Source organism: Lycium ferocissimum, chromosome 4, assembly GCF_029784015.1.
Source record: "Lycium ferocissimum isolate CSIRO_LF1 chromosome 4, AGI_CSIRO_Lferr_CH_V1, whole genome shotgun sequence".
Classification (NCBI taxonomy): domain Eukaryota; kingdom Viridiplantae; phylum Streptophyta; class Magnoliopsida; order Solanales; family Solanaceae; genus Lycium; species Lycium ferocissimum.
The window spans coordinates 32,833,221-32,844,477 of record NC_081345.1 but is presented as its reverse complement, the minus strand read 5'-3'; the positions used below and the strand labels follow the sequence as shown (position 1 = coordinate 32,844,477).

At 31.5% G+C, this 11,257-nt stretch overlaps 1 protein-coding gene and 1 long non-coding RNA gene across 2 annotated transcripts; both read right to left on the bottom strand.

Annotated features, from left to right (window-relative positions):
* Positions 1-1,804: 1,804 nt before the first annotated feature.
* LOC132054609 (uncharacterized) lies at positions 1,805-2,229 on the bottom strand. Its single transcript, XR_009414333.1, has 2 exons — positions 1,953-2,229; positions 1,805-1,856 (listed from the first exon to the last, which is right to left on the bottom strand). It is a non-coding gene; the product is annotated as an uncharacterized LOC132054609 (long non-coding RNA).
* Positions 2,230-3,862: 1,633 nt separating this feature from the next.
* LOC132054607 (zinc finger protein ZAT9-like) lies at positions 3,863-6,065 on the bottom strand. Its single transcript, XM_059446582.1, has one exon. The coding sequence runs from the start codon at positions 5,473-5,475 to the stop codon at positions 4,063-4,065; it is 1,413 nt and encodes a 470-aa protein (XP_059302565.1). The 5' UTR covers positions 5,476-6,065; the 3' UTR covers positions 3,863-4,062.
* Between the last annotated feature and the right edge of the window lie 5,192 nt (positions 6,066-11,257).

The following is an 11,257-nucleotide window of genomic DNA, read 5'->3' as shown; positions in this document are numbered from 1 at the left end:
ATTCGTGAGTTTGATTAAATCACTAATATAAAATTTTCAATCACTCATATGGCTGTAATTTTCTTACTTCATCGGTTCAATCACACGGGAGGCCTTTAATCTGATGAGATCAGTTTTAGATTATTTCATGCGATAAATTAATAACTTTCAACAAATAAGAATTGAAATATTACAAAATATAGTTAAATGTATTGTTCTGATAAACTAAATGAAGAAGAAAGAAGAAAACTTTCGAAATAAAATATTAACCATCTAAATAAATAAAAAGAATTAATCTATTTGGTTATACTGATCTCACACACACACACATAAAATGCGGAGGAAATAAAAGAAATATACAATAGGGATATTGTGATACAAAAATATGGTGAGAGGCGGCTGAAATTATAATACCTTGAATAGACTTGCTTTCACTGCCAGAAAACTCATACCCATGAAGATCAAAATAGAAAATTCCACTTCTAGATCCTAAAGCAGAATCACACACACACACAAAAAAAAAAAAAAAAAAAAAGAAGAAGAAGAAGAAGAAGAAGAAGAAGAAGAACAACAACATCATCAATAGAAAAACATAATTATCAATCAAAATAACTCATCAATGAATTACCAAAAAACATAACATGGTAAGTAAAATTACACTCACCGAATCGGAAAAATAGAAGAGAAGAAATAATTAAAAAATTATTATCAAGAAAAAATAACACATCAATGAATTACCAAAAACTTTAAAATAAGGTAATAAGAATCACATATAAAGTAATAAGTTAAAGAAAGTCATTTAAGGGAATAAAAGCACAACCATAATATAGTGGGTTGTTTCAGAAGAGAACCAGAACTAAAAGATCAAAATAATCAAGAAATGCGTCAAAAAAAATAATGTTGTAACTGATTTTTGATGGAATCTAATTATGTGAATTTGTAATCAAGAATTTGTATCTTACCCAGCTTAAAAAATAATTAGCAGATGAAACTATGATTGCAAATTGTTAAAAGGAATGACAAAGTACCGTGTGGTAGAGCGAAGAACAAAAATGATTATCTGAAGAAATTCTTTGGGTGCCATATATATTATCACATTAGAAATAGTAGTTCATCCTTCTCAAGTAGTCAGCTACTTTAGCATTACAATTCAACCGTCCATGGTTATTCTTGTTATTTATAGACGATTAAACCATAAACTTAGGTAAAAAAAAGTTGAGGAGACATGTCATTTAATTAGAGAATGCAAATAGATGGAGGTTTTTTATAACTCATGAAATGGTAATCATGGTGTTAAAGGTTACTCAAGAGAGTGAAATGCAATAAACATTAGTTAATATTGAGTAATTGCAAAAAAATGAGTTACGTAGATTGAGAATTATTTTTAAAAGTGAGTTTTGAATTATTTTTATAATAGCACATATGTGTAGAAAAATAGGAGAAAATTCAAAAAAAAAAAAGGAGAAAAAAGATAAATACCATTGGAGAATTAGAGAGGTCACATCACTGGTTTACATCTTTACGCCTTATAATATATATTGATTCGAATCTTAGCATATTTTCTCTAGTTGACGAAGAATCACTAAAAGGAAAAAATGTGAAGAGAATAACATAATAAAAAGATAGATCATAAAAAGACAGATAGATTACATTCACTAAATCACTGTGACTTGTTCTCGTGATGATTAAACATATAAAGGCATATAATAGAAAGAAAAAAGGAAAATTTTCACGAGATACCTCAAATTTGATTATCATTCGTAGCATAGCCTTGACTCTCTCTTTTGGGACTTATTAAGGCTACTGATTTTGACTTCTCTCTTTGCTTTGTTCGTTGTTCGTTTGCAGTTTCAAGGGACGTGAAATACTTCATTCACCTTCAAACGTTGAAAATTACATCTAATAACTTACATAACTCTAAATTAACAGAAAAAAATAAGAGAAAAATATTGTCATAGTTTAAGAAACCATACCTTGATATACACTATGGTTGATGGTGTTGGTATGTTGTAAAAGTGAACTTCTTAACTGAAGTATGAGTGTTTCTTCAAATTAATCTTGTCATAACTGAGCAATTGAATGTAAATCTTACTATGCAAACTTAATGGAGTAATTCAAGCACAAACACTCCGCGAAAAAATAATGGAATAAAGCAATATTATATGTTGTCGATTTCAAATCTAAGAATCTAAAAAGGAGAAAAAAAATTCTGGACAATAATGTTGATCTTGTATTTAGACAACAATTGAAAATCTCCTTGCTAAATAATGGTCTTGCTCTTCATGACAAAATCGAATCGATGACTATGAAACATGAAAAATAAGAAAATTACACAAGTAGACAATATATAAGAAAGCCAAAAATAGGTTAATTTAAAGATCTTTTCACATTCATTGTCAAGCAGTGGCCAAGAAATCCTTGTGCAGTTGTGCTCTTCTTTTTCCAACTAAATCATTGTTGGTTGGTCTTGGGAGAATTTTCCTGGATGCAAAAGCTAAGACCCAACAACCACAAGTAATTATATAGCCTACCTCATAACCGACACAACTCTAATTTATGCCCACTATTTGATGAATTTAATACAATTAATATCTGCCGTTTCTTTCCTCTTCCCACTTAGCAGGTTAATTATCATCTTTAAGTTTGCAATTACTCTCTTATCAAAGACTTTAAAATAATTAGCCATTCGCACTCCCCTATTTTCACGTAGAAGATGTCAAGCTTAAATTCAATAAGCTGTCTTTTTAGCTGTCCCTTATTAAACCCAATAATTAAGATATAATTAGAGTTTTTCATTTTAAAATTAGAGAAAAGGCCAAAAAAGGAGAAAAAAGATAAATAGGTTTCTTGGCCATAGAGTGCTGCCACATCACTTTGTCTATGCCTAGCTTTATAATATATATTGATTCTCGGCTTGAAATTTACACTTCCGTTATTCCCGTCATTGAAACACATTAAAAAGGAAGAGATAATTGAGTAAAATCCTCTTTATAAAGTACCCTATTTATAACACTAGAAATCAAAATAGACTAGAATTAGAAAAACCTATTCCAATATGGATTTGATAAATAAATCCTAACTAGACATGAATTAAATAAACTAAATCCCAAACAACTTAGGTTTCCTACTTTTGGTTTATTTTCTACAGTCAAGCTAAGTTGACTCGGTAAATGAACATTACTAAATATGTTTTACCCTTTAATTATTAAACTTTTGGTAGCCTAGACTAAGTCTTATACCCCATATTTTCAACGGATAAACTCCTAATTAAGAGATATTTTTTTGGAATCTGTATAGGTGGTCCTATCTACCGAGTCTTCATTTTCTCAGTTGTATGATAAATTTTCAAGTTGAACATTTAGTATGGATCTGAAGATTATTGGAAACCAATAGTAGATAGAGATAGAGAAAGAAACCAAAAAGAGATTGGTTATCATGTTTTATGGTAGGGTACCTAAATGACCACTTTTTTAGCTCATTTGTTGCCTTTTCTTACAATATAAAAATGTCTTTAATTTTATCCTTCATGACTTCATACTCTTATCCCATCTTCAACACCTCATTACTCATTTTCCTAAAGTCAGAGAAAAAATAATTACACCAGAAAAAATTTACTCTTCATACCAAGTCTAGCTCAACTAGGAGCTAAAGTGGATTAAAACCAACTCAAAATAGAAATCAAGGTCACATCTTGTAAAGATGTATTTATTTCTCTAATTAATTTTTTTGGTTAAAAAGATTGTGGGTATCCGTGTCTGAGAAGGGGATCACCCCATACTGCTACATAAATAAACATGTGCAATCATCTAACCAGATGAAATGAACTAAATGAAGAAGTGAAGATTCATATAGCCGACCCAACTTGTTTGAAATTGCATTATAATCATCCAATCAGAAATCAAGGCAGGACTCGACAAAAAAGAAATAGCATATGTAAAAGAGAGTGCTTAGTGGCTCAAGGAGCCAAAAGCATTATCTTGGTGTAGTGAATTGAACACTTCAATTATGTAAAGAATTAATTGAATCTACACACTTGTGAATATTGGACGAATGATTAATTGAAAACCAATAGTGAAACCAGGATCAGTTAGAAATTAGGCCTAGTAGTTGTTCATGCTTGTGGCAACTTCCTATCCACCATGGTTGGAACTCAACATGTTCACTGCTTTCTTCTTCAACTGGAGCAGGCAAGTTGAGATCCAACAAGTCTCTGATTTCTTCTGTTGGTTTCTGTATTATAATATCTTTGTTGTTGTTGCTTTTGGACTCAGTAATCAAATGGGATCTCTTGTGACCACCTAAAGCTTGGCCTGATTGGAAAATCTTGAAGCAAATTGGACACTCATACCCCTTTAGCTTCTCAACTTTTTCACCAAATTCATCAATTGTACTACTGTCACTGCAACTGCTCTTTGTGAGTTTGCTATCAGCGGCTTGATTCTGCAAATGCTCAATATCAATAACGACTTTTTCGCAGCCTTTATTAGTCCTTTTGTGGCTTGCTTTGTGACCTCCAAGAGCTTGGTAAGAGTGAAAGCTCTTGTTGCAATTAGTACATTGGAATTTGATCTTCTTTTTTGTGTTGCTATCTACATTGAAATCACACTCATTCATTTCAAAGTTTCTTCTCTTGCTGCAGCTCTCTGAGTTAACTAATCCACTCCCTTTGACTAACTTGTTGGGAACTTCAATTTCAGACTCTTCAATTCTATTTACTTTATCCCCTTTGATCTTGTTTTGCTTGTCATCTGGAACCTCTGATTTGTCCATTTTGTACACATTTCTTCGAATCCTAGACTTTGAGATTTGACCTTGCTCTGGCTTCCCATTTTTGACTTTCTTCAGCTTGACCAATTCACCATCTTTATTGGTAGAAAATTTAGTAAAAGGATTTAGACCAGTCCAATTTCCTGGATCCCTTGAAAGAATGATCAAACTCATGGCAACTTCTTCTTCTTCTTGCTCAATCTCAGTGACACATGGAGAAGTTGTAACTGACATGTACCTTTTGATCTTTCTTAATGATCTCTTCTTCTTATTTGGAGCTGCTGTTTCAGTACTGTCAGATTGGCTATCCATGACCTGCTTGTGACAAATTGCATAATTAGGCTCATTGTGCCAAGATTCTTCTTCCAGTGTACTGTTCATAGATGATACTTTATCTGAGTGGCACTTCATGTGGCCAAATAATGCTTTCCAAGATTGGAAACTTTTTCCACATTCCTTGCAGAACTTGTTCTGATTGGGAAGCAAAGTATCAAACTTTGAAGTCTTCTTGGGATTCTCTCTCAGACCATAATCAGCAGTTGGAGTACTACCTGCTTCAATAATTATGTTGCAATTAGCACTGCTTCCACCATTATGCTTTTTATTAGTGTGATCAAATGGTGAATTGATCAAATGAGACCTTATGTGACCCCCTAAGGATCTACCACTAGGGAGACTTTTGTTGCAGAACTTGCACACATGCTTCAGTACTTCTTGATCTTCTGCCATTGAATTGATCAATGAAAATTCAAGATTCAAGAATTTGATCAGATGATCAAGAAAAAAAAAAACCCTACTTTAACTAGTAATATTCTTGAACTTTGTGTACCATCCTACTAAACTAACAAAATAATGATACAGAAAAAACCAAGAAAAAAGAAAACAGAACCAATTATAAACCAGGTAAGAAGCTGAAATCTGAAGTGGGAATTCAGATTCTGAATTTTTAGCTCAAAGAATGAAGTTTTGATCAATAACAAGATCTCTCTATTTCTTACTTTAGCTAGTAGTGCTATTTAGAAAGATGAACAAGCTAAAAAGAGAGGAAAAAAATCTGAAGAGTTATAAGCAGTTTAATATCTCTCTCTCTCTCTCTCTTACAAGACTATATTGGGAATTAGGAGGAGAAATCCATGCATGGAAGCAAAAGCTAAAAGGAAGTGGTAAAGGGAAGATGGTAGGAGCACGTGTCATCAACTGAGAATCCTACGCTAACTCAAATCCAACGGTTGATATTGACCCCCTAATTGAGCATCTCTATGGCTGAGTTACGCTTAGCTAGCTCCTGCTAAAAACAGTAAAACAACTGTTTATAACTATTGTATTTCCTTTGTCTTGCTATTAAGCAAGCCCACAACTTCAAGTAGTGACAGAAAATATAAACAAAATGTTCCGCTCTCTGGTCTTCTCGTTTATTTCCTATTGTCCTATTTTTCCAAAGACCGCAGGTCCTGCCAGCTCTCGTCCTGCTGTTATTTCACCTGATAATTATATGTAATCCGTTACGAGTTACAACAACAACGTACTCAGTAGTCAGTACAATATGACTATGATTCGGTATGTTTGAAATAATAAATTACAGGGTTATAATATGACTCAGATTTAATTATTCGTCTCAAGTTAAATCAAAAGAATTTTCTTACTAGTTCCAGGTGGACACAAGATTTTACCTGAAATAAATCCGTGCATATTACATCTTTATTAATTAGTGGCAATATAGTATGTACTAATTATTAGAATATAATGTGGCACAAATGTTGACAACAACAAACGAAGGGAAGTGAGAAATTTTTGCCGGCTTCATCAGTTGTTAAGTTCGCAGCCGGCTTTCATATAACAGTAACAGCAATAATGTGATGAACATCTTAATTATTGTTAAGGACAATTAATCACATTTTAGGGAGATGTAGCTGTAAACTTGTCTATTTGGGACATCTTTTTCGTTTTATTGTGGGGGGAAGTTATCACACACTACGAGGAAACAGCAATTCTCTATTTCCTTCTCTACTTAAAGCCAAATTAAACAAACATTATTGAGATCAAAACACATGTGGGGGCACATTATTTTGTGCCTAACTTTGGCTTGTGAAGTACTACATTGATACATGCACTATATGATTATTGTGTGAGGCAAAATGTCTTGTGATCGATTGACTTCATAGAGAATCTCGGATTTTAAAAGGCGAATCCTGGAGATTTTCATTTTTTTCAGATTGATTAACGACTACAACCAGATATTTTTGGGCTACAAAACGATTCAATTTTATTAATTAAAGATAAAATTTATGGAGGTTTATTAACATACTAGTTTCATCTGGCTCGGGCTTAGCTCAAAATAGAAAAATAGTATTTGAAATTAGAAAAGTATAATTGTATCATTTTTTTTCATTTCATAATTAATATAATCTAATGGCATGTTAAACATGTCATGTTAACAAGTCTTCATAATTATTATAGTTCTTAATCAAATAATTGAATAAGTTTAAGTAAAAATTTATTTATGAGGAACGAAATTTAGCTGGAGAATTAGAAAATACGAAAGGGACACAAGTGATTTGCTATTATGTAAAATAACATAATTTAAAATATGTTAATAATTACAACTTGACTAATTTCATATATCGGAAAACATTAGCATTTTCATGAATTTGTGAGCATGTAATTTCTTGGTTATTGACAAAAATAAATTTATTTTGTTATTTATTAAATTTTAATTTCACTTATAACTTCATGTGGCAAGAGTTTTTTGCAAAACTCATTTTTTCATCTTCTAGTACAAGAAAATTCACTTCAAGTTTATATTACAATATTTACAACATTGGTTAGATTCTTTACACAAATTAATCTAATAATAATAATCTTATAATATTCATAAATAATAATTAAAGTACATTAATAAAGGATTCTCTCTAATCCATTTTACTTGTCATGTTTTTCTTTTCAATCCCCTTAAGAAAATACTCACTGGATCTATCCCATTTAATTGTTGTTTTAGTTCTTTCACACTCATTAATAAAAATAACAAAGTACAACTATTTACTAAGTTATCCCTATTTATTAAATATTTTTTGATAATTGAGAAATTTTAAAAGAACTATAAGGGTATAAAAATAATTGCAAATTTTAATCTTGAATTTCGAAGTGATAATTATTTACGAATAATATTTTTTTAATCTAAAATGAATTGTTAATTTGAGACGGGTGGAATATTGATTAAAGGATAATTTGACTAAATTACCTTATATATTCTTTGCTCTCAATTATTTTTTATTCTTCTCTTTTTGCCTTTCTGTTTTTTTTTTCCCTTTCTCTTTTTCCCAATTTCCAACTTTAGAGGGAAAAAAAATTACTTTTTCTTTCACCACATTAATCTCTCCCTGTATCTATCAAAAAAAATGTAAAAGTGAAAAAAAAAATTAATTCTATCATGATTTTTTAAAATAACAAGCATCTTAGATCAATTATTTTTAATAACCATTAACAAGTAAAATAGACCAAAATAATTTTTAAATAGGAACCTAGGATATTCATTCATTATGTGTGAATAAGTATACAACAAACACTGTGTAGTTCCACAAAGTGGTATTTGGGAGGACGAAATGTGTACGTTATACCCGCTATTTTTGTGGGGTAAAATTGTGTAATTTAATTATTAGTGTAATTTAATTCGTATATAGCAAGTTCTAACTCTATTTTCCAATTGTACCGTAGTAGCGTAAAGTAAAATTTATACTATCAATATATGTAACACGAACCAATTTGATACATATGATAATATAAAAAATTACACTGAAAACTCTGATATACTTATAGATGAGAAATTTGACAGGAGATGCTAAAATTTAGGCACACGGTATCTCTAACCATGCGTCACTGCTTCGAAGAGCTTCTAGCAAGTGGCTCATTTTATTGCATACTACTTGCAGCTAGCACTAATTATGGACCACAAATATGGTATAATATACATAGTGCAGCAGATAGCTAATTACAAAGAAGACAAATCTAAAATGCTCAAATTAATATGTGTAGACCTTTGTATGGCATATTGCCGTACCTAAGTGACTTCTCTTGAGAGTGAGGAAGTTTTAGGTCTTTGTTTTCCCAAAAGTGAATACTCCAATTTGACAAACAAACACACACTCTTCCAAGTAAAGTTCGGTTAATCAGCTCCCTGTCTCCTTCAGTTCCATGCCTTGAATACCCATTATTTACTCTAAGATAAGATGCATATGCCCCTTATTTTGTCTTTATGTTCTCTCAGTGCTTCTATCCTAATTTATGTCCTTTATCGGACTGAGATGGAATTAAATTTAACTTTAAATATTATTTATTCTAAAATAACGATCTTAGATATTAATAACTAAGCTTTTTAACTTAATTATTTTACATATTTGAAAAAAGATTTAAAATTATTGAATTTTGCAGAACCCATATATTTAAGGCTAAGTCCGCCGCGAGCCTTAAGCACGCTTCCACTAGGGGAGGGGGCATTCATGAATTAATTGGTATTAGAATTGGATAAGCTAATTTTGATGTAGACAACCTCAGACATAATTATATTAACGTATTTACAAGGTTAAAAAGTTTTCCCTTCTCCTTTTATTTAATTGTGGTAATCTTTCTTCTTCAATAATGATACAAAGTTATTAATTAATTGTACATACTATTCAAAGAAAGATCACTTTTACCTCAAATCAAATTAAGATCTATCAAGTGTGACTTGTTGCTCACAAGTGAAATGAGTCTTGATATAACTCAAATCCTCAGCTGAATAAGGTGATATGACAAAACAAAAGGAAAGTCCCATGAAATAACTGAATTTATGCCGTGGGACCTGCGGACCGTTTCATTTGAGAATTTTTCACTTTTCGCTGGTTTTTTTGTCTTCATTTGAAAAATGAATATTCAATATACAACTTCAATTGTATTTAGAACGAAAGGGCTAAAATTACCTGAACTTTGAAAAATAGTTCATTAAATACTGCCCGTTATCTTTAGGCCAATTATAATCTTATGGGATCAATTATCATTGCACTATGGCATCATCCCTCATCTTCAAAATCATTTTACCCTCAAATAATTTTTTTACCCACTAAAATAACTCAATCCGACCCAAAAAAAAAAAAATTCAGCAAAAATAATATGGATAATTTTTCCAGCAAAAAATAAATAATGATTTCGTATTAGTTTGAAATTTGAAAAAAAATAATTTCGTATTAGTGGGTAAAAAATTATTTGAGGGTAAAATAATTTTAATGATGCCACGTGCGTGCTTACATAGTTATGGTATAATTGACCCCATAGTAGAATCGTGGTGGTATAATTTATCTCAAGAAAGTATAACGAAGGGTATGGATGAACTATTTTTCAAAGTTCAGGGGTAATTTTGGCCCTTTTCCGTATTTAGAATTTGAAAAACACCTAAAATCATATTTTCACTTTCAGTACATCCAAACAACCTAATATTCTTTGTAAAAACTATAACCAAACACAATTCTATCTTCAACTCCAACTTCAAAATTCTAAATAAAAGTTAAAAAAAAATTGATTTACATGGCCAAATGCCTACCACGTCTTTTGGATGATTCATGCATGTAATATTTGAAGAGTTGGTTGGGGTTAAGCACTCTGCCACTACTAAGAGCCGTTTGGATGAAATTATGGCTTTTGATTTATGTGCCATGTTAGGAATTCTAACTTATGGTATGACTTTTGCGAATTGCCCTCTTCTTTTCAGGGTTTTTAAATTTTGCCCTCATATTTAAATCTTTAAAATTTGTGGCTTAACACCCATAGGTTCCGTGTTCGAACCCACACTTAAATTTTTAAAATTTTAAAAAAAAATCGCAAGGCAAGTTTAAATTTCGCTATACGGATCTAAGATACTTTTGTTAAGGAATTACCAAAGTTATAACAACAAGATACTTATGCCTTGGGCGACTTTCATACATAAGTATGCGGTGTTCGATAACTTGATATTCCTTTAACAAAGCTACGGTCCGTATAAAAGTTTGTTTATTAAAAGTATGTTTCACCGCGCTTTGCGAGGAACATCGTTATGGAATTATCAGATACTTTTGGGCGCATTCTGGCATAAGTATGTGGTCCGCAAGATAACTTTGATAATTCCTTCACAAAGTTATGCCGGTCCAAGAGATAAAAGTTTGCCCATTAAAAGTATGCCCCCACCGGCATAATTCGCGGAAGGAATTTTATCAAAGTTATACGGGACCTGTGATTACGAGTACCGCATAAAATTTGTAATATATATGCCGGTCCAGATACACGCGTTCATTTTTTTTAAAAGCGGGGGTTCGAACTACCGCGAAAGCTCAAAGTTGCAATGCGAAGGGCAAAAATTAAATACCAAAGAATATGGGGGCATAATTTGCGCAAAATTTAAAGACCCGAAAAAGGCACTCGTTAAAAAAAAATGGACTTTTGATTAGCGGCGATTGCCCTTATTTCGGTGGTCTTTAATTTTTGCCCTTCAAATTAGGATCTTTAATTT